The 21,994-nt window shown below is 38.0% G+C and overlaps 4 protein-coding genes, 1 non-coding gene and 6 pseudogenes across 7 annotated transcripts; 8 read left to right on the top strand and 3 right to left on the bottom strand.

Moving 5' to 3' along the window:
* The first annotated feature begins 86 nt into the window (after positions 1–86).
* On the top strand, positions 87–3,077 carry LOC104706112 (phosphoacetylglucosamine mutase pseudogene; annotated as a pseudogene). Its single transcript, XR_015564062.1, has one exon. The product of XR_015564062.1 is annotated as a phosphoacetylglucosamine mutase pseudogene (transcript).
* A 665-nt stretch (positions 3,078–3,742) lies between these two features.
* On the top strand, positions 3,743–4,253 carry LOC109125844 (auxin-responsive protein SAUR20 pseudogene; annotated as a pseudogene).
* Positions 4,254–4,773: 520 nt separating this feature from the next.
* Positions 4,774–5,589, top strand: LOC104706113 (NAC domain-containing protein 30-like; annotated as a pseudogene).
* Positions 5,590–5,667: 78 nt separating this feature from the next.
* LOC109125843 (auxin-responsive protein SAUR21 pseudogene) lies at positions 5,668–6,220 on the bottom strand (annotated as a pseudogene).
* Positions 6,221–7,338: 1,118 nt separating this feature from the next.
* On the top strand, positions 7,339–8,013 carry LOC109125845 (auxin-responsive protein SAUR21 pseudogene; annotated as a pseudogene). Its single transcript, XR_015564065.1, has one exon. The product of XR_015564065.1 is annotated as an auxin-responsive protein SAUR21 pseudogene (transcript).
* Positions 8,014–8,128: 115 nt separating this feature from the next.
* TRNAW-CCA (transfer RNA tryptophan (anticodon CCA)) lies at positions 8,129–8,200 on the top strand. Its single transcript has one exon. It is a non-coding gene; the product is annotated as a tRNA-Trp (tRNA).
* A 622-nt stretch (positions 8,201–8,822) lies between these two features.
* On the bottom strand, positions 8,823–11,204 carry LOC147939655 (uncharacterized; annotated as a pseudogene).
* Positions 11,205–13,764: 2,560 nt separating this feature from the next.
* On the top strand, positions 13,765–15,281 carry LOC104709206 (B3 domain-containing protein At5g18090-like). The gene is made up of 4 exons (XM_087462242.1): positions 13,765–14,082; positions 14,189–14,486; positions 14,597–14,817; positions 14,897–15,281. The coding sequence occupies exons 1-3, from the start codon at positions 13,984–13,986 to the stop codon at positions 14,635–14,637; spliced, it is 438 nt and encodes a 145-aa protein (XP_087318368.1). The 5' UTR covers positions 13,765–13,983; the 3' UTR covers positions 14,638–14,817; positions 14,897–15,281.
* A 34-nt stretch (positions 15,282–15,315) lies between these two features.
* On the top strand, positions 15,316–17,074 carry LOC104706115 (superoxide dismutase [Cu-Zn] 3). The gene is made up of 7 exons (XM_010422248.3): positions 15,316–15,474; positions 15,584–15,685; positions 16,083–16,178; positions 16,265–16,296; positions 16,422–16,497; positions 16,678–16,731; positions 16,844–17,074. Exons 1-7 carry the CDS (start codon positions 15,378–15,380, stop codon positions 16,882–16,884), a joined length of 498 nt encoding a protein of 165 aa, XP_010420550.1. The 5' UTR covers positions 15,316–15,377; the 3' UTR covers positions 16,885–17,074.
* Positions 16,928–19,078, bottom strand: LOC104706114 (eukaryotic translation initiation factor NCBP). The gene is made up of 6 exons (XM_010422247.3): positions 18,624–19,078; positions 18,205–18,300; positions 18,005–18,109; positions 17,771–17,848; positions 17,485–17,604; positions 16,928–17,399 (listed from the first exon to the last, which is right to left on the bottom strand). Exons 1-6 carry the CDS (start codon positions 18,759–18,761, stop codon positions 17,268–17,270), a joined length of 669 nt encoding a protein of 222 aa, XP_010420549.2. The 5' UTR covers positions 18,762–19,078; the 3' UTR covers positions 16,928–17,267.
* Positions 19,079–19,608: 530 nt separating this feature from the next.
* On the top strand, positions 19,609–21,891 carry LOC104706116 (5'-adenylylsulfate reductase-like 7). Its single transcript, XM_010422249.3, has 4 exons — positions 19,609–19,770; positions 20,335–20,516; positions 20,985–21,109; positions 21,250–21,891. The coding sequence occupies exons 1-4, from the start codon at positions 19,609–19,611 to the stop codon at positions 21,648–21,650; spliced, it is 870 nt and encodes a 289-aa protein (XP_010420551.2). The 3' UTR covers positions 21,651–21,891.
* The last annotated feature ends 103 nt before the right edge of the window (positions 21,892–21,994 follow it).

A 21,994-nucleotide genomic window follows, 5' to 3' on the forward strand; every position in this document is an offset into this window, starting at 1 on the left:
TGAGCCTGAAAAGACAGGTTAGTTATTACTTATCTTAAAGTGGTATAAATCTACAAAAAGAAGTCCCCGAACCCTTAAACAACATGAGAAACTTCTCATATCTTCTTCAGGAAACAGCAAGATCTTTCTCTCTGTAATCATTTTTATATACAGAATAAATAAATAATGGAAAAGATAAACACATACCCATCAAACGATTCAATGGCTTTCATAGTTCATCGTGTGCTGCAATCAATGCAATTCTTCCAGCAAGAGAAACGGTTTGCAACCTGAAAGCCATAATAAGAGATACCGATATCGTTCTTGAGCCAAGCATCGTTTCAAAATATCTGCTAAGAAAGGCAGATGATGAATCTGGGTTTGAATTTGATCACCCAATGAGTAGACTAACACAATCCCATGCAGTAAAGAAACCTTTGCAGCTCTCACCTCTCGTCTCCAAAACACACATCTCACTCTATAATTTATTCTTGTTAGTCAACATCTTGTACATAGAAAGCTCTCCCACATTCCCACTAGAGCAATGTAACATTGTTCCTCGGATTGCAGCTAATTATAAAAGATCTAAGCTTCTAACTAATCAAAGAACATGTTCTCAAAGTTCCAATATAGTCAAACTAAAAAGCTGAGATATTGAAGGTTCACATACACTAACAAAGAGGTAATCTTTCTCAATTCCACAATTTTAATAGAGCTTCTAAGCGGAAACCAAGTTTAGCTTCTCTAATCCTCAAGACAAGCAACCAAACAAACAAGCACGCAAGAAGAAAAAAAAAACCAAACTTTCCTAAATTCTATAATCTACTTGTAAACTGTTCCTCAGCTTTCAACTAAACGAAACCCTAATAATTGCAATCGGCAACTTTCCCATTGCACTACTCAATTTGACCAAAATATTTCATCTAACAGACAGATATATTGGTAAAACTGAGAAGAGCAAACTGAAAGCTGTCGTTTGAAACTTGAGATCTGGCCAGAGAACCAAACTGTTCATCGGACGTTCAAGAGCGAAAGAGGAAGAAGTTAATAAGCGAAGAAGACCGAGAAAAGGGCAAAAGAAAGAGATCTGACTTGGCTGGAGAGAGACACTAAAGGAAACAATTAAATAAAAATGCTTCCTTTTATGTCAAAAATAAAATAAAAAAGCTTCCTTTACGTTTTGTTTGGTTCACTTTCAACTCTCTGTTTTCTCTCACAAAAGCGCCATGGACGAGATCCAAATTGCTTCACTCCTCAAATCATCTGAGCTTTTTCCGATTCCTCAAGGCCTTAAGCTATCGTATGGAACAGCTGGGTTCCGAGGCGATGCAAAACTGCTTGAATCGACTGTTTACAGAGTTGGGATACTCTCAGCTCTCCGATCGCTTAAGCTCGGATCATCCACCATCGGGCTTATGATCACAGCTTCGCACAACAAAGTCTCTGACAATGGCATTAAAGTCTCGGATCCATCTGGGGGTATGCTTTCTCAGGAATGGGAGCCTTTCGCAGATCAGATCGCTAACGCAGCCTCTCCTCAAGAACTCGTTTCGTTGATTAGAGAATTCGTGGAGAAGGAAGAGATTAAGATCGGAGAGTATAAAGCTGCAGAGGTATGGTTGGGAAGGGATACTAGACCTAGTGGTGAATCGCTTCTCCGAGCTGCGGAGATCGGAGTTGATTCAGTTTTGGGTTCTGTTTCGGTTGACATTGGGGTTTTGACAACTCCGCAGTTGCATTGGATGGTTAGAGCTAAGAATAAAGGTCTTAAGGCTACTGAGAATAATTACTTTGAGAATCTCTCTACTTCGTTTAGGTGTTTGGTTGATCTTATTCCAATTAATGGAAACAATAAGTTTGAGATTAGCAAATTGCTTGTAGATGGTGCTAATGGTGTAGGTGGACAGAAGATTGAGATGCTAAGAGGGTCTTTGAGTAATCTTGATCTTGAGATTCGTAACACAGGGAGAGATGGAGGTGTGCTTAATGAAGGTGTAGGTGCTGATTTTGTTCAGAAAGAAAAGGTTGTGCCTTTAGGATTTGGGTTAAAGGATGTGGGGATGAGGTGTGCGAGTTTGGACGGCGATGCAGATCGATTGGTTTACTTTTACGTTCCTTCAGATTCTACTTCTGATGTAAAGGTTGAGCTACTTGATGGTGATAAGATTTTATCTTTGTTTGCTCTCTTCATGAAAGAGCAACTAAACGTTCTTGATGATGGTAAAGAAGGGAAGCAGTCTCGTCTTGGTGTTGTGCAGACAGCTTACGCTAATGGTGCATCCACGGATTACCTAAAGCAGTTGGGTTTAGATGTTGTTTTTGCTAAAACTGGGGTAAAGCATTTACATGAGAAAGCAGCAGAGTTTGATATTGGAATCTACTTTGAAGCTAATGGCCATGGGACTATACTCTTCTCGGAATCTTTCCTATCTTGGTTGGTTACCAAACAAAAGGATCTAACCACCAAAGGTCAGGGTGGTTCTGAAGAGCAGAAAGCGGTTTCTAGACTAGTGGCAGTGAGTAATCTGATTAACCAAGCGGTTGGTGACGCTCTAAGTGGAGTGCTCTTGGTTGAAGTGATTCTGCAACACATAGGATGGTCAATACAGAAGTGGAATGAGCTATACAAGGACCTTCCTAGCAGACAGATCAAGGTCGAAGTTCCAGACAGAACAGCGGTTGTGACCACAAGCCAAGAAACTGAGGCTCTGAGACCCTTGGGGATTCAAGATGCTATCAATTCTGAAATCAAAAACTACTCGCGTGGCAGAGCTTTTATAAGGCCATCGGGTACAGAAGATGTGGTGAGAGTATATGCAGAAGCATCCACTCAAGAAGCTGCTGATTCTTTGGCTAACTCTGTGGCTGAGCTCGTCAAAAGCTTCCTTGGTTCAAGCTAAAAGATCCATCTGAATTTCTGCGAGAGCTTGTTAGGGGTTTTTTTTTTTTTCTTCTTCTTCATCTCTTAGCTTTCACATCTTTTGTAATGGCATGTCCTGTCTTTCTTGTCTGCTTCTTGCAAATGACTTTGTTTCTCTTCTAGCTCTTCTGCTCTCTCTTCTTTTTAATGAAGCTCTAAGAACAGAATATTTCTTCTCCTGAAATTGTGCAAGTGAAAGATAGTTGTTAAGGAATCAGTAGCAGCTACTTATAGTAAGATCATAACAATGGTGTACTTGAAGAAAGCTTATGGCTTAATCTCTGGCTACCTAGCTCATGCCTTTGTCTTCCTGTCTTAATTTTCGAAAAATTTGTCTGCGACAGCAACTTCACCACCAACCTAACACGATATCTTCATTTACGGATAACTGTCATGTATGATCCTATTTGTCGATATTGTAAAAGAACAACTTAACCAGTGACAGAGACTTGTTGTTCTGTTGTTGAGAAACTTCAGGCCCCAACTTTTAAGTTATTATGGAAACCATTTAGACCACAGAGATTAGAGTATACGATGATCACAGAACATGGAGAAGAGAAACTTGCTGGTCATTATTATTGACTATAGCATGTCTTATCTAAAAAAAACATTGAGAAAACAGTCCCTTGTGAATTGCGTATGGACTTTGTTTTTAGTTTCTTGTCCCACTCTCAATTAATTATCTCATACATTAAGACAAGTTGCATTAATGGCATCATTTCCAAATGGTAAATACAGAGCCATGTTCTCTGTTCTAGTCTGTCCGACGCTTCAAGACCACACGTTCTTAGGATATTTCAGAGAGCTTTCAAGTCCTTCTTTGATCTTTCTATATATACACACTTAACTCATTCTTTCTATCATCAACCAACTACAACCAATCCAATAACTTGATATTATTTATTCATTTTCAGAAGCTTTAGAAAGAATTCAAAAATTTCAGACAAACAAAATGGCTTTGGTGAGAAGTCTGTTGGGTGCAAAGAAGATTTTTAGCCGCTCCACCAGAGCAACCTCGGCGGCACCGAAAGGGTTTCTTGCTGTGTACGTTGGAGAGAGCCAGAAGAAGAGATATTTGGTGCCAATTTCATACTTAAACAAGCCTTCATTCCAAGCCCTCCTCAGTCAATCGGAGGAAGAGTTTGGATTCGATCATCCGATGGGTGGCTTAACGATTCCCTGTCCGGAAGATACCTTCATCAATGTGACTTCTCGGCTCCAAAGATGATGAGCCAACATTTTTTTGTTCTTCCTAGAGTTTAGAAATAGGGATTATTCATTGTAAATAGCTGAGCATTTTTGCTCTTTCTTCTTGAAAGAGTTGTGTTATAAATGTTTAGAGATTGGATGCCAATTTTTTTATGGAGCTGACACTATCAAATCAAATACATTTTGAAACGATCTTTGAAAACTAAAGACCACAACACTTGAAGAACCTTTAGTTATAATTAGAAATCATGGTTATACAAAATATCAGTTACTTACCGTATTTATCATCCAGTCTTCATTATTACATAAGTGAAATAATAATCTTGTTCTCAAAAAAATAAATAATAAAATAATAATCTTGTATTTTAAAAAGAAAAAATGTGATATCGGTGTATTTATCTAAATCTAATTTACTCAGCCTTTGACAAAAAAAAAAAAAAATTTACTCAGCTTTTATTTTACCAAGTAGATTTAATTACACGTGCGAGTAACTGTTTTTTTTCCTTTTTTTCGTTTTCCTAATGGCTCTTGAAATTAACATACAAAGTACTATAAAATACGACGAGACCACTTTTGTTCTATTTGCCTAGATTCAAGTTTCAGGTAAGAGATTCAAAGTCTTTAACGCTTTTTATTTATTCTTCCTACATCTCTTATCTCTCAAACCCATAAGCTTTTTCAGTTTTGATGTAAAGATCATTCGTTTGTTTATTGTTATAAGTATAACATATAGATCCATTCGTATAGATCTTTAAACTTTTGGTCTAATATATTATTTGCGTTTCTTTGTCTTGCAGAAGAAGAAAAGAAGATGTCGATGGTTGAAAAATACAACGAGAAAGAGCAACAAGAGTTTGTTGGGTTCAGGTTTCATCCTACGGAGCAAGAACTCATCCGCTATTGTCTCGGGCGTAATAAGGTTTCCAAAACATCGAATACAGTGTTAGAGTTAGAAGACAAGACCAATTTATATGCCAAAGAGCCGTGGCGGTTGACTCACACAGAGACAGGACTTTTTTGAACCTAACCAGTGGTACTACTTCGTGACACGGACTGGAAAGAGCCGCAAAGTCAGAGGAGAGACGTGTGAGGGATGTTGGAAACCCCTTGGGAAGCTGAGATATGTCGTATCAGAAGATAAGCGTGAGGTGATTGGGAAGAAGAGGAGTCTAACTTTCTACGTCAAAGGTGAGAGCATCTCGAGTGGTTGGACCATGACGGAATACTATCCCCTTGATGGTGGCTCATTCCAAAATCAAGTTCTCTGCCACCTTAAAGGACCATGATTCTGTGTGTCGTTTGGTTAATTTTAGTGAAGAGGATGATGACTTCTACTTCTTATTTTTATTTACTTCAATTCTATGCATGTATAGTTTGAAAGTTCCCTTAGTAGTCTTATTTATTTATGAACAAAAACTATATTTAAGGAGAATATCATATGTTTTCTTGTTTATTTATGACATATAGATCATTAAAGTTCTCATGAAGAGTTTTCATAAACGGGATAACATTTTTTTTGTTTTGAGCTGAGGAAAAGACATTGCCGCATCTAAATGTTCTTAACATGAACCATGATCGTGTCTATTGAATAAAATATGGCATCCAATTTCAAACTTTTAGAATAGCTCTTTCAATAAGAAAGAGCAGAATGAAAAAGGAAAACAAAAAATCCTCTATTTACAAGGAACAAGTCTATCTCTAACTCGGAAGATGTACAAATGTTGGATAATCATCATTGGAGCCGAGAAGTCACATAGATGAAGGTATCTTCAGGACATGGTATCGTTAAACCGCCCATTGGGTGATCGAACCCAAACTCTTCTTCGGATTTACTGAGAAGAGCTTGAAACAAAGGTTGGTTCAAGTATGAGATTGGCACCACATATCTCTTCTTCTGGTTCTCTCCTACGTACACTGCAAGAAACCCTTTTGGTGCCGCCGAGGCTGCTCTTTTACTCATGGAAGCAGCTGTGGTTGAGCGACTTAGAATCTTCTTTGCACCCAATAGACTTCTCACCAAAGCCATTTTTGTATGAAAAGTTTCGAATTCTATTGAAGCTTATTAAGATGGATGAAGAAAACTCAAGTTATTTGATATATTGCTTGTTGCTGGTTGATGATAGGAACAATGGGTTAAGTGTGTATATATAGAAAGATCAATGAAGGAGTTGAAACATCTCTGAGAAAAATCATTGAAACTTGTGGTATTGAAGCGTGTGGGACAGACTAGACACTAGAACAGAGCTCACATGGTTCTGTCTTTACCATCAGGAAAAGATGCATTAATGAAATTTGGTCTTGATGAGATAATTAATTGAATTTTTAGCAAGAAACTAAAAACAAATTCCATATGAAGTTCACAAGGGACTGTTTTCTCAATGTTTTATAAGATAAGACTATTGTCAATATAATAAGGGCCAGCAAGTGTCTTTTCTTCATGTTCTGTGATGATCATATTTATCTCATCTCTGAGGTGTATTTTAATTAAGACTTTGAAGTGGGGGCTGAAGTGGCTCAACATAAGAACAACAAGTGATCTCTTTCAAGGTTTAAGTTCTTCTCTGATTTAAGTGGAGAAAAAAACTGTGAAGTGGATGTTTGTTAGTTCCAGGGTGGTTTGAAGTCTGTTTTTTTTTTTTAATTCTGTTTTCCTTGCTTGTCATCTTTCTTCTCTGCATGTATGTTCTTTATTTTGTTTTCTCTAACGAAAGGTTGGTTGCTTTTCTAGAATTGATAAGTGAAAGATGATTTTTAAATTCTTAAAGATTTAATAACAGGTTGTCATGTATATTCACAAGAATGGTGCATTTGAAGAAAGTTATACCTTGATCACTGGCTTAAGAAGGCACTTGGCTCTGCTTTAATAAAAGCGCACCTGCCTTTGGCTTCTTGTCTCAGACTCTGACTTTACCACGAACCGCAACATGGCCCCTTCTATTGAACAACTTTGACTACTGCACAAGAATCTTCTTTCATGTGTGATTCTATTTGTGGATATAACGAAAAAGAAAAGAACAACATAACCAGTGACGGAGACTTATTGTTCTGTTGTTGAGAAACTTCAGGTCCCCACTTTGAAGTTGTTATGAAGACCATTTAGACCACAGAGATTAGAGTATAGGATGATCACAGAACATGGAGAAGAGAAACTAGCCGGTCATTATTGTTGACAATAGCATGTCCCACACACTTTATAAATTATCTCATTCAAGACAAATTGCATTAATGCATCTTTTCCAAACGGTGAAGACAGAGCCATGTTCTCTGTTCTAGTGTGTCCGACGCTTCAAGACCACAAGTTTGAATGATTTTTCAGAGAGGTTGCAACTCCTTCGTTGATCTTTCTATATATAAGCACTTAACTCATTCTTTCTACCATCAACCAACAACAAGCAATCCAAGAACTTGAATCTGTTCATTCATCTTCAGAAGCTTTAAAGAGAATTCAAAGTTTTAAGACAAACAAAAAAATAGCGATGGCCTTGGTGAGAAGTCTGTTGGGAGCAAAGAAGATTCTAAGCCGCTCCACCGCAGAAGCCTCGGCAGCACCAAAAGGGTTTCTTGCAGTATACGTAGGAGAGCGCCAGAAGAAGAGATATTTGGTGCCAATCTCATATTTAAACCAGCCTTCATTCCAAGCTCTTCTCACTAAATCCGAGGAAGAGTTTGGATTCGATCATCCGATGGGTGGCTTAACGATTCCTTGTCCTGAAGATACCTTCATCAATGTGACTTCTCGGCTCCAATGATGATGATTATAACATTTTTTTTTCCTAGTTTAGAAATAGACATATTCATTGTAAATATCTGAGCTGAGCATTTTTGTTCTTTCTTGTTGAAAGAGTTGTTCTTAAGTATAGAGAGTGAATGCCAATTTTATGCTAAAGACACGATTCAAGTCAAAACATTGTGGATCGATCATTGAAAAAGAAAGACAAAACACCAAACCAATTGAGAACTATTTTTAGTACAATCGATTATGATTAATTAAATATAATTAAGTTGAATTATTAGTCATCCGGATCCGCGGCGCAATGGTAGGGCGTCTGACTCCAGATCAGAAGGTTGCGTGTTCGATTCACGTCGGGTTCAATCCCCTGAACTTTAATATCCGGAATTCTTTTTTATTTTTTTTGCCGCTGCCTTTGCTGCATTTCCCCTGGTTCAGGATTCTTATTACTCTTAACCGAGAAATTCAGATCCGGGTTGATTCGGTTTTCTTCTCTTATTCAAACCCATATAATTAATTTTTAACAAAAAAAAAAAAATTACCATAGGACTTCCAACTTCGGTTTTATTTTAGGGAAAAAGATAGTCAGCTACCTCAAGTATCGCAGAATGCATGGCCACACATGCGAACTATAGTAAAGGACATCCAACTACATGATCTATATGTAATACATGGCCACATGTCTGAAGTTTAAGAAGTTATGTGCGGAACACCATACACATCAAATGTCGATAAACCGGACGATTTGCGTCGGTGTTGACTCATCGTTGACTCATCGGACCCGAATTAAAACCCGATCGGATTTACAAATCAGAACCCGAGACCAAGACCCGATCGGATTTACAAATCAGGCCGTGGGCCTAGAGATTAAACAAAAAATTTCAGGCCCATCGATTTATTACCACAACATCGATTTTTTCTTCTTCGACATAGCCGAAACACAGTCTTTAAACGATTGCTCTCCATTATTAGGGTTCTTAGTGTTCATCTTTTCGAAGGTTTGAGTCGACGATTAGGGTTTTTAGGGTTAACTGTTTCGAAGATGGAATTAAGCTCGGGATCCTCCAGTAGCAGCAAATATGGAGGGCGAAAAGTCTGTGATTGTGGATTACCGGCTAAGATTTTCAAATCTAAAACGGCGAGGAATCCACATCGAAAGTTCTTTGGGTGTGAGTTCTCTAGCTCTTTTCTTGCCTTTTTCGTGTACTTAGCAGTTTCTTTTCCAGCAATAGTGGACCTGATGGCAACCCGTTGCATAGCATCCCTCCTTATCAGCTCTAACATCTGGACAAATGGCTTCCTCCTTGCAATCGTTAAGGTTCGGTTATACGACTCAGTATGGTTGTTGTGAGTATCAGCACAACAACAACCAACCCTAAAGAATGCCCTGCACCATGTAGTTGGGTCCTTTTGAAGTAGAGTTGCACAAGCTTGGGGATCAAACTCTTTGAAAACCGCCAAATTCTCCTTGTAATCAGCTTCATTGTAGCTGCTTGCCACTCTCCAGAACAGTGGCTTCAACATGTCTGCCTTGTTGGATTTCTTCAAGTTGGCGTAGATATGTCTAGCACAAGCTCGATGTTCTGCCATTGGTAACACAGTTGACACACCATGAATTAATCCTTTATGCATGTCTGATATCAGAGTGATGTTCTCACCTAGCCCCAAGTCCAGATCTTCTTTCAGCTTTCGAACAAACCATTCCCAATTGGGATTGTTCTCACAATCCACTACGGCCCATGCCACTGGAAATATCTGGTTATTAGGATCCCTTCCTACGGCAGTAAACATCATCCCATTCGTCGAGTTTTTCAAAAAGGTACCATCCAAACCAATGATTGGGTGACAGTTCTGCTTCCAAGCAGTCCTCAACGGCTCAAAGCAGATGTAGATTTGATGAAATGTCTCACGACCATCAGCCCTTACTGTTGTATTAACCTCAACTGTAGTATGCGGATTGGACCTACAATAAATCACAAAATTGTTAACACAAATACGAAAATTAATCAGAACAAAGTGATAATACAAAAACAAAACTGTGACTTACGTTATTAGATGAAGCTCATAGTCTCTTAATCTTGCAAACTGCTCATCACATTCAGCTTGCAGCTTATCAAAAACACGTCTTCTAGCAACTTTGGCTTGGTTTGGCGAGATTATTATGTTATACCTCTTCTTCATCTCATCTTTTATCTCTGGACCGCTCATCTCCGGATCTCTTCTTATATCTTCAAGGAATAAATCAGCAATGACAGGAGTTTTAATGATCTCACACCTTCCTGTTGGATGGCATTGATGGTCATAGTCATAAGTCTTCACCATCCACTTTCCTCCAAGTGGTATCTCCACAGAACAATAGATTTTCCATCCACAACCTTTTGCTTTGCATCTAGCACCCAGCCTCTCCTTTTCCCACCTGTCGAACACCACATTCCGCCTTGTCTTTAAGACATATTTGATCACATTCCTCTTAAAATCAATCCCACTGCTGAAAACCTGCCTTAAACTGAACACACCATCCACTACACCTCTTCTAACTAACTTCTCTGTTTGTGCTTCCTCATCACCTGATTCATCATCAGTTGCAGGATATACATCATCTTCGTCTGGTATTTGTTCCTCATAATTTTCATTGTTGAAAACTTGTATATCCTCCTCTTCAATCTCGGCCTCTTCGTCACCAATGTCACCATCAACCTCTGAGTCTGATGATTCAGATAAAGCTGCCTCCGAACTCTGACCTTCGTCATCTTCACAAACATTCTCCTTGAGAATAAGAGCACCATCACACGCATTCTCCTTTCCAACAGCTATTGTGTCTATAGCTTCAACACATTCTTCTCCTTCCTTCTCAAAGTAAATGACAACTTCTTTCATCCATCGTCCTTTTGAGACCAACTTCTTCTTGTTAGCATCAACATTCTCCCACAAAGGCTTCCTATCTGATACATCTTCAAATGGTAGCTTGTACCACATCTTCCCAATGTACTTAATTCGCTTCTCAAGCATATATATAAGTATATCTTCAAAGATAGTGATAGAATCCACTTCTATTTCCTCAACAACTCCACCGACGTAGTCTAAAACTCCACCGGGTAACTTGAATTCGCCAGAATGATGGCATTTCACCTTAACAGAAATTTTCTCACTACAAAAAAAACAAATTTTCGGTCACATAAGAAGACAATACTTGTCTGTTTCTATATTTACTGTATCGGATAAAGCAACAATATTCCCCACCACCCCGACAAGTCACTCACTGACAATGGAATCCACTCACATAATAAAGAATCAAACAGAAATTGACTATATAAAAACCTAAACCAACCCCATAAAGTACCCGACAACATCCTCACATCCCCACATCCCCACTAGTTCATACTTAAACCACTACTAAAAATGTTATAACATGAAAACGAAATTGAAAAATTTACCTCATTTGTGAGAATCAAACCCGAACACCAAGTTACTTCCGATTAAAACCAAGCTCGATGACAGCAGATCCCTCTTCAACAGATGATTTCTTCTCCTTCTTCGAGTTAACCTTAGTTGAAGAGTAGATCGACTTTTACACACTGAATTGGGAAATCGTAAATAAAGTTTAAATTTTTTTACGATGAACTCGATGTTGTGGTAATAAATCGATGGGCCTGAAATTTTTTGTTTAATCTCTAGGCCCACGGCCTGATTTGTAAATCCGATCGGGTCTTGGTCTCGGGTTCTGATTTGTAAATCCGATCGGGTTTTAATTCGGGTCCGATGAGTCAACGATGAGTCAACACCGATGCAAATCGTCCGGTTTATCAACATTTGATGTGTATGTTGTTCCGCACATAACTTCTTAAACTTCAGACATGTGGCCATGTATTACATATAGATCATGTAGTTGGATGTCCTTTACCATAGTTCGCATGTGTGGTCATGCATTCTGCGATACTTGAGGTAGCTGACTATCTTTTTTCCTTTATTTTATTCTATAGAAAACATTACTATCTCGTGCTAAATTGTAAAGACACGCATTGCCCTAAAGGGAAATCTATAGAGACGCGCACTAGTTATTTGGATCCCTCTTTCTTCAGTGATCTCTGTTTCGTTGAATATACACCTATATAGTCATATAGACTATAGTTTTTAATTATAACTTTGTACTGTATCTATAAATTTTCAAAAAGTATGTAACATGTTGAAGTTATTAGGGGTATGTGCTGGACAAAAGTCTACGGACTAGCTTTTTTTTTCATCAAAATGGAATTTTATTTATGAATGCTGAAAATCAATACACAATTGTTCATATAGTCAAGCAGGCGGTTGAAAACAATCAGAATAAAAATTACAATTACTACAACCAAATTTGGCCAAAAGATGAGCTGCCTTGTTACATGATCTTTTCTTGAAAATAAATTCAACATTATGAAATTTAGAAGCCCAAACTAAAATATCTTGACAAAGACCATCAATTGATATATCGGTAGATAATCCATTCAGAATGTTATTAAGCTGTTCACAATCTCCTTCAAAAGAGGCAGAAGTTAAGCCGCGAATCCACGTTTGTTGTAGAGCTACGAGAAGAGCTTTTCCTTCTGCTTCCAATGGTGAAGTTGCATTTGGTGGTCTTGAAGCTCCCCATCCAAGTGAAGCACCTGAATTATCTCTGAGTATCCATCCTGTTGTGGTTTGGTTTGTTTGAGAGTTATAGCCTGCATCATAATTACATTTTGTGTAGAGTGGTGGTGGTCTGTCCCAAAATGCATTTATGTTTGTTGAGTGTTTAACCCGTGATTCCTGTTGTGAACGATGATGCGTCTTCCATTCTTGAAACTCTGCGTGTGCTCGAAGAACTATTGCCTCTGTGCTTTCTGATATTGATTCAAAAATAAATTTATTCCGTGATTTCCAAATAAACATAATAACCATAAGGGTAAGAGCTTGTCGTCTGTTGAGCTGGTAGGGTCTATTGAAGTATCAAGTATTGAAGCGAGATTGATTTCGTACTCACTAGAGCAGGTGATAGAAAACAGAACAATAATGTTAGAAATTTGCCATATTTCAGAAGCAAATGGACACATGAACAGAATATGGTTTATCATCTCATCAGAACGAAAGCATCAAAGACAAATAGGATCTAAGTTCATTCCTCTAGTATTCAGCCGTGTAATAGTTGGGAGAGCTTTTGATAATAGACGCCATAGAAAATGTTTTATCTTTAGCAATATTGGTAAGGTCCATAAAATGTTTTTCAAACGGATAGAACCGTGTGGTATTAAGGGTCGTACATCGTTTGAGGTAGGATCATGTGTGGACAACCAATATCCCGAGCGAACAGGGAGAAATAATGCCATATAATTCTATCAGGTAAAACCCATTGTGGGAGGTAAGTATTCTTAATCACTTCATGATCAAGGCGAGATACCAGGGTCTGAAGTTTGTCGTCATCCCATTGACGATAACTACCATTGGTAGTAATCAAATCTTGAAGACACCCATTCATATTATCTTGAATACCGTTGATCGGTTGAGGAGGATGAGTATCAGTCACATTGTCTAGTCCAATCCGGATCGTATTCCCTTCACCCACAATGTGACGTGTTCCTTTTTTAATAACATCTAGACCAGCGAGTAGGGATGCCCAGCCGTAGGACTAGCTTGTAATGTATTTGGGATTGAGGTTTTATAATTAACCAACAACAAATTAAAAAACAAACATAAAAAAAAAAAAAATATGACGCTGTCTTTTTCAGAACTCAGTTACTAAAAATAGGAATTTGGTCTGCTTTTTACGTGTCTATGAAGTCACGAGGTTACACCTGTTTCTGTGTATTATTACGAGATCAATGATACATGGGAATCTTTTTCAACTAACCACATGAAAAATTAATTTTGAAGCTAATGCAGTTACAAGACTTTGAATTTTGGGATCTTTACCTTTGGCTGTTATTAGAAATAAAAGTTTAAACAGGTCTCTCTTTTTCTCCCATCCTTTGCCCCATAACCACAGAGAAAGAGAAAGAGAAGAAGCGAGTGAGTCAATGTGAGATAGAAAAGTTGAAAGAGAAGTAGAGAGTAAGTGAGTGAGAGTGAGAGTGAGAGAGATATAGAGAAAAGAGGATTAAGAGTGAGAGGTTGATCGAAAGTAGAGAAACCAAAGATGGTGAGAAACAGAATGTTTGGTCAGGTCAAGGAAGAAGAAGACAATCCTGCATTCTTCAAGATTCTTCGAAGGGAAGACTTGTCTTCTGAAATTATGGTAGGTCTTAGTCTCTCATACTTATTCTTCTTAATTATTAGCCTTTTCTTAATTAATAGACTTTAGATCACTCATACTATAAACAAATCTTGCTCTTCGTGTACAGAGAGGGATTCCTCTAAACTTCATCAAAAACATCTCGGAGGAGGATTTATCGGCTAACATTGTGTTGAAAGTGGCATGGGGAAGCTCATGGACAATCAGAATATCTAGAAACCTAAGCTTCTACTTCATGGAGAAAAAGGGATGGGATCAGTTTTTGAGTGACAATGATTTGGGCAATAACGAGTTCCTTACCTTTACGCACAAAGGGCATATGTGTTTTAGTGTTGGCATCTACCAGATAGACGGTAAGGAGCTGCTTAGGCCGCGCAAATCTGCACCTACCGTTGCTTCTAGTTCCGGTAAAAATGTTCTCATATCTATGTGGTTTGCTTTTGTGATGCTTATGGGAAATGAATAATTAAGAAGACATGTCTTGAATCACTTTTGTGGTTGAATTTGATGAAAACAGGTCGGAACAAGAGAGAACAAAGGGAGAACATGTTTGAGTAATCTTCGTCTGAATCAAGCTATCTTGGTCTCAAAACAGCTGAATCAACAGGAAGAAGACAGACTGAGAAATCAAAGAAGAAGAAGAAGATAAAGGTGGAAAGTATTTGTGAAGATTCTGAAGACGACACTCTTGGTCCAGAATTTATCATCACTATAAAGAAGTCATACCTCATATTCTTGGTAAGATATATACAATGTCATATTGGTTTATGTAAAATATGAGAGTTACTAATCCAATAAGAATTTATGATTTTTTCAGGGGACCCCAAAGACGTTTGAGTGGTTGCATATGCCAAAGGAGACAACGATGTTCAAGATTCATGATCCGGAAAGGGAAACGTCATGGGATGTTATGTATAAGTTCACTACTAATAATATGCAATCAAGATTCTGTGCTGGATGGATCCGTTTGGCTAAAGATATAGGTTTAGTGATTGGAGATGTTTGCACCTTCACGCTCGTCAAGCCTACGGAGATGCTTGTAACAGTCTCCAGAAGAGAGATCAATCTCTGAAACTTTAGTTTAATGTGTTAGGAACCAATCTTGATTACGTTGTTTCTGTTAAGACTTTTGTATTAGCACTTGAATACAAATGGTTCTTCTCTCCGGGATTAATTCGGTTTAATATAATAGTTCCGGTTCAGTTACGATTTAAGTTCTTTCTAAGTCTTAACCGGTACACAATTCAATTTTAATCCGATAGATTCATCAATCACATCAGTTCCCAAACACAGAAGCGATGATGGAAGCTCCTAGAGGCAATCTCAGAGCGGTGGCTCTTATCGCTGGCGATAGCAACGTCCGAGGATGTCTTCAGTTCATACAAGACATTTCCGGTGAGCTGTCTTTATCAGCGTGAAATTTTCTAATCGATGAGGATATGTTTTATTTCACTCAATTGAGTTTTTTTTTTTTTGTCTGTGGTGGGTTTTGTGTGCTTTGCAGGGACTACTCATGTTACCGGGAAGATCTCAGGACTCTCTCCTGGCTTCCATGGATTTCATATTCACTCTTTTGGGGATACTACAAATGGCTGCATCTCTACTGGTAGTTGTTCGTCTCTATTGAAATTAGATGCTTCTGCTGTTGATTGTTTGTGTAGAATTGTGGTTCTGCTGAGTTCTACTTACAAGTTCTTAAGAATCTTTATCTGAAACTGAAAAGAGTAATCTTGCTTGATCTTGGTGTAACTGGATTGGTTTGGATCAGATTTAGTTTAGATTGACTCTTAGTGTTTCCAAATAATTAGCTCAAAGAACCATTTAGATAGCTCATAGCTGATAATAGAACCAGAAACCAAACCTTCATGTCTCTTTATAGTAATTTGCAGCTATAAATGCTTGCTTTTACTGGTGGTTTTACTCTTTGATATATATATATATATATATATATATATATATATATATATATATAGCTTAGTTCTCCTGGAAATGTTAACTTTCAGGACCTCACTTCAATCCATTAAATCGAGTTCACGGACCACCAAACGAGGAAGAGCGTCATGCAGGCGATTTGGGTAACATTCTTGCAGGATCAGACGGTATAATCTTTGTTCCTTTATTATCTTCATTGTTTTGTGCTCTCTGAACAATGATGCTAGTATGTTTGGATGAGACTTGTTTCCAGGTGTTGCTGAAATCTCAATCAAAGATAAAGAGGTAAAGGATTCCATTCTTCAACCATTTAATGTTGACAGTTAATAAACATATACATTTTTTCGGTTGGTTTTACAAGCCCCAACAGAAATTTACCATTTATCTCGACCTCTCTCTGAAATTCACAGATACCGCTTAGTGGGCAGTATTCTATACTCGGGAGGGCGGTTGTTGTACATACTGACCCTGATGACCTTGGGAAAGGTATGAACTTTTAGCCTTTAGTTATAACCCAATGTCAGTATATGCAAAGTGAGTTGTAGAAATTTAAGGGTAGAATCTCAAGACTGTAGTTTCATGTAGATTTCATCTAGTACTCATAGTTCATAATGCCCTTTCTCAATTTTAAAGAAGCATGATCTCTTTGTGATTGTTACTGTGCAGGAGGGCACAAGCTTAGCAAATCAACGGGAAACGCAGGCTCAAGAGTTGGATGCGGTATTGCTACGAAGCTAAGATTTTGGAAAAAAAATAGAGCAATGCCATTTTCTCTTATTTTTTGATCTATGGCGTGTGAAGTGTTTCACTCTAGGTTTTGATGTTGAACCAGGTATCATCGGACTTCAATCATCTGCGGAAGCCAAACTATAGCTGTTGAGATCAAACGACTATCCAGACCAGTGCTACTCAGTTGTTTTATCTATAGATGTACATTAAAGACTAAAGTACGAAGTGAAATTGTATATTGACAACTGTTTTTTTAAGACATGAGTCATAATGTAAACCAGTACTCGATCTCCAGATTTCTTTGAAAATGAATCCTTATAGTTTTGAACAGAAACCATTGAATCTAGAAACAATAAAACGACTGAACACCTACTGACACAGAAGCAGCCCGGATTTTTTTTCTGAAATTGTAAGCCTCCGGTACAGTATGGTATTGGATACAGGGTTCAATCCAGATATCTTCCCGGGTTGCAGAAGAGCTTCCCAAATCTTCTCCACATTACATGATACAACCACCCACTTCAAGTTTATCCTCTCAGCCATGTGTTTCTGTAGGAAGAGTTGTCGCGAAGAGAAGCATCATGGGGCTTGTATTCCATGACATATGCGTGAGGTAACTTCAAATGCCGCTTGATTGAGTCTCTCAAACCCATCACTGCCTGTTAACAGAAAAGATTGCACTATGTAAGTACCAAACAAAAGTAGCCCGAGAGTGACAGTTCTTTTTGCTAATAGTTCTCTCACCTTATGATCAGAAGCATTGCGATTCCATACACTAATGATGTCCTCATTGAAGCGGACACTCAGTACTGCCCCACAAATGTTATCAGCATCGTCAAGTTGGTCACCTACCAGCGCAAGAAGCTGAAGAAACAAGTAAATGGATGAGTATAAAACACATTCTCAGATACAGAAACCTGGACACTAAGTATGAGAGAAGGACAGTAAAGAACATTCACAAAAAGATTCCTTTTGAATGAAGTAGAAGGGTGTCAACACTCAAAAGAAGTGCCCAAGAAAATAAACTCACCAGATCCTCCCAGAAACGAGCAGATACAACTTTTGAGAAACGTATTATCCACTTTCCTCCATTGCAGTTTGCACCATCCTGAAGGAGATGAATTAAGATAGTTCAGTTGGTTTGTTGTAGGAGATACAACTTTCAAGAAACCTTTGTCATGTACATGGTTTTCTTTTTACTGTTGATCCACATATGAACAAACACAAAGACCATACGAAAAACCAAGCAAATGGAAACACCTACCTCCCACAAGGGGCGAATCCCATCCTTAAAGAAGTGAAGATCTGTTGGACTAGGCAAGAGAGAAGACCGAGCAAGGTGACAGTAGCAGGCCCAAAACCCTTCAACCTAGGTTAACCAAAGCCAAATCTCATAAATAAACAGTATAATAAAATTGTGAACCGCTTCAAGAATGGACTTCCATAAGTATAATATGAGCTTACCGTGCTGAAGTCCACAATCTTCTTTATGTTATCCTCATAAGAAGTCTGGTTCCGAACCCCAGGTGTGCGACGGGTGTACCATATTGCATACTTGTACTGCACATTCCCAAAATATATAAACGTATAGAACCACTGAGGATCACATTTCCTCTAAATCAATCTGACTCTAGCTAAAATATGAAAATCCGATTAGAGTAGAAGAATCCTACATAACATTTGAGCTAAAACACATCTAAACAAAAGTCGCGAAACCTAATCTGAAAACACAAAAGCTCCAACAAACATAGATTTTTAGAATCCGAATCATCCACTACTACTACCCCAGCTCCCAAATCTTAGACGCACGAGGATCAAAGTTTCAGCTAATATCAGATTCAAATTTGGGAAAACAATCGATACTAAGGATTTAGATCACAAACCCGTAGAGGATGGAGACCATCCTTGAGCTCACGAGAGCGGCGTTCTTCGGAAACAGAGTCGGTAACATAGTGAGACTTAATGGTGTCCATGTTCTCAGAGTCCCTGATCTCCTCGTCCCTCCTATCAGCAACCTCCATTATTTTTTTTTTCTTGATTTGAAGGAGCTTTTCACGCGTTCGTTCGTGCTTCAAAGCCCTAAAAAAATCTAATCAGGAAGAAAGAGGAGAAGAGAAGTAAGAAACAACAACTCTTTTTTTCTACTTCTCCGTCAAATACAACAACAATAAAGGTCAAATCCTAAAGAAAATGCTAACTAATGAGCCTTATTGGGGCTAACTAATGGGCCTTATTGGGTCTTATTAATGGGCCTTTAATTTTCCCAGTCTTCCTTTTTTTTAGAGTAACAGACAGAGTCGTTGGTTTTTATTACATAAACTAATCATCAAACAGGAAGGACATATGTATGTTTTTTAGAACACATGCACCTATCACACGGCAAGATAAGTGGTGTAATAAGTGGAGAAAAAGAAAAAAAAAAAAAAAAAAAAAAGGGAAGGTGACGACGACTGAGAGATTTGTCAAAAGAAGAAGAAATTAAAAAAAGAATCGATCTTTGGCGTTCTCCATCTGTATGTATGTTTCTGCAAAAACAAGTGACAATAAATACTTTTTTTTTTTGCTTTTTGTGATAGTATCCAATGGATCTGAGACTTTCCCCAAATTTTATTATATCTTTGAGAAATCTGTAATTTTCTCTTTTAAAAGTTTTTTTGTTTTTTTTATGCTCTCATTTTGCTCAATCTAAAGAGCTCCCCTTTTGGTTTGATCTCGTAGCTTTTCTCCTCCAATTTCAATCTGATTACACCTTTGATTTTGTGAATTGTTAAAAAAAAAAAAGTTTCTTGTGTGGGTTCTCTTAGGGAATTTGGGAATATTTTTTGTTGATCTGTATCTTTTGGCCGTAGATTTAGGTTTTCTGATTTGATGAATTTGTGGGTCTCCGTATTCCTCTTCTCTGCGGTAGCTGGATTATGCGTACCTTCTGGATTCGCTTACGTTGACGTTTGCGATCACGAATTCGTTGTGTTCCGATCCGGCATCGAGCAGAAATGTCCTCGCTCTCTCTATCCGAGCCCTCCTATCGAGGTACCTGTAAAAAGTTCTATCATTTGTTAGACAATGAGTATTGATTGATACATTCGATTGGATGTGGGGTGCTTTGCGAAGAACAACTTGTTGGGATCTCATCTCATCTAATTTTAATGGATAGAGAGAGGCTTTTACTCTTTACTATAATAGGTTAGCTGGTAGAAATTGAAATATGCTGTCAGGAAATGTTAGTTCATGGCATGATGAAATAATCTACTTAAATGGGTTAGATTGCTTAGAAAGGATAAGTCTATATAACTATGATGTATTTGTGACCTATCATGATCATACTTTGTTGTTTCTTAGAGATATTTAGGGTCTCTTTTATCTCAAGACTGCAATATAGGTAAAGTTCTTTAATGCCTGCCTTTATTTGTGTCAGTACTGGTCTTTCTACCAACAGAACTTCATCATGTAATATCTGCACATTCTTTAGTCAGTTGCAGCAAATATGATATAGCATAACTAATATATGTGTGATTCTATATAGGGTTTGGACTTGGATCTGTGCTTGCTTTTGTAATTCAAGAAGTATCAAAACTTGTGTTCTTACTAATGCAGGTAGATGGAGACCTGCTAGACAGACTCATGGATGCAAACCATAGAAATGCCTATACATCCATACTATTTTATACCAAACGGTGCCAGTTTTCACGTGCAGTACGCCCGAAATTTGATGTTCTGAGTTCAATGTTTCCTCACATAAAGCACCTGGTTGTTGAGCAATCTCAGGCTTTACCATCGTAAGAATTTTCTTCGGCTATATAACATGTGTATAATTCCATTTGCATCTTATCAGACATATTGAGGCCTTGAATCACTTACGATAAGAAACTTGGGTGTTGATATCTTACTTGCAGAAGAAACAAATTATTTTTAGTTGCTTATCAGATTTTTTAGTACGTGTCTGTATTAATCATTCAGTGTTTTACACTACTTGGTAAAGTTTTCGTCTTAGTGAGTTAGTTTTACCAACACATGACAAATAAGGTAACAGAAAATGAATGACGCTTTGCATAAATTAGGTTATTTGGGTGATCATCAAATGTAAATTAGTTAGTTTGTTTTGCTAACCTTCTTGGCCTTATGAAGTTGTTTCATGACTCATGAGTAGCTCATTCTCCAAAATACTAAATGTGTTTATCCGTTCTTTTTTATTTGGCATCTTCTTTGGTCCATGTTAATTGATCTCATGATTTTCACTATTGCAGTGTCTTTTCTAGATATGGTATTCATAGCTTGCCGTCAATCCTGATGGTGAATCAAACAGTGAAGGTGCGATACCATGGTCAAAAGGATCTTGAACCCCTGATTCAGTTTTACAAGGAAACAACAGGTGAGAGACTGCGTCGCTGTTTATACTTTCTTCTCGTATTTTCTGCTGTATCCCTTGAAGAACTATGAATGCCTGGGAATCATTTAGTCTAGCTTTTGTTTTAACAAGCTCTGCTTGGTGTATCTCTGTGGATTTTTCAGGTCTTAAACCTGTCCAGTATGTTGATGAAGGTGAACCAACAAGCTTGGAAACCGATGGTAACCTGATCACATGGCTACTCAACGGGTCATCCGTCAAAGAAATAGCAGAAAGAGATCCATATATGGTACTTACATTGATGTTTCTGTCTTTGAAACTGGCAATTTTGATCTTCCCCATCATGGGAACACGCTTGAAAACATTATGGGCAATGTATGTTCCGCATCTGAGCTTGGGAATACTTGGGGAGACTAGCCAGTTGTTTGGCCGTGCCCTGCACATGATAGACGTGAGGAGGCTATGGATGAAACTGAGACTCACCAAAACAAGAAACTTTCAAGAAAGGGCAAAGAACGCACTTGCATCAGTTTCGCTAGGGAAATCTTCATCACAATCAGCCTAAAAGGGTGATTTCAGAAATACTTCATTGTCGATGAGTTTAGTTTAGATTACTTTACTTTCTGTGAGAGTTCCTTTACTGACATGTTTCTGTAACTTTGGAGTTCCTTTGTCTGTCTCTGTATGTAAATCATGTTTTGCTTCTTTTGTGAATATTTGTCTTCCTTTTTTGAATATTCTTGTTCTGGGTCTACTTCGTTTTGCATACATTTTGTCGTATAATGATTATCAATGGTTTGGTGTAATTGGTGGTAGAGGTGGACACTTGGGTCGTATAAGTGAAAGAAACTTGTCCGACTAGTGGATCACTCTGGTTCACATGTTGAAGTTTCGTTTTCATGTCGTTTT

The sequence above is a fragment of the Camelina sativa genome, chromosome 8 (genome assembly GCF_030686135.1).
Source record: "Camelina sativa cultivar CO46 ecotype springtype chromosome 8, ASM3068613v1".
Taxonomy (NCBI): domain Eukaryota; kingdom Viridiplantae; phylum Streptophyta; class Magnoliopsida; order Brassicales; family Brassicaceae; genus Camelina; species Camelina sativa.

Excerpts from the sequence above, each read along its gene's own strand:
- LOC104706115 (XM_010422248.3), top strand. The coding sequence starts at position 15,378 with ATGATGGAAGCTCCTAGAGGCAATCTCAGAGCGGTGGCTCTTATCGCT. Across the intron at positions 15,686-16,082 it reads AAATGGCTGCATCTCTACTG|GACCTCACTTCAATCCATTA; the intron begins GTAGTTGTTCGT and ends GTTAACTTTCAG. Across the intron at positions 16,732-16,843 it reads AGGCTCAAGAGTTGGATGCG|GTATCATCGGACTTCAATCA; the intron begins GTATTGCTACGA and ends ATGTTGAACCAG.
- LOC104706114 (XM_010422247.3), bottom strand. The coding sequence starts at position 18,761 with ATGGAGGTTGCTGATAGGAGGGACGAGGAGATCAGGGACTCTGAGAAC. Across the intron at positions 18,301-18,623 it reads ATGGTCTCCATCCTCTACGG|TACAAGTATGCAATATGGTA; the intron begins GTTTGTGATCTA and ends GGGAATGTGCAG. Across the intron at positions 18,110-18,204 it reads AGATTGTGGACTTCAGCACG|GTTGAAGGGTTTTGGGCCTG; the intron begins GTAAGCTCATAT and ends TGGTTAACCTAG.
- LOC104709206 (XM_087462242.1), top strand. The coding sequence starts at position 13,984 with ATGGTGAGAAACAGAATGTTTGGTCAGGTCAAGGAAGAAGAAGACAAT. Across the intron at positions 14,083-14,188 it reads ACTTGTCTTCTGAAATTATG|AGAGGGATTCCTCTAAACTT; the intron begins GTAGGTCTTAGT and ends CTTCGTGTACAG. Across the intron at positions 14,487-14,596 it reads TACCGTTGCTTCTAGTTCCG|GTCGGAACAAGAGAGAACAA; the intron begins GTAAAAATGTTC and ends TGATGAAAACAG.
- LOC104706116 (XM_010422249.3), top strand. The coding sequence starts at position 19,609 with ATGAATTTGTGGGTCTCCGTATTCCTCTTCTCTGCGGTAGCTGGATTA. Across the intron at positions 20,517-20,984 it reads CAATCTCAGGCTTTACCATC|TGTCTTTTCTAGATATGGTA; the intron begins GTAAGAATTTTC and ends TCACTATTGCAG. Across the intron at positions 21,110-21,249 it reads GTTTTACAAGGAAACAACAG|GTCTTAAACCTGTCCAGTAT; the intron begins GTGAGAGACTGC and ends TGGATTTTTCAG.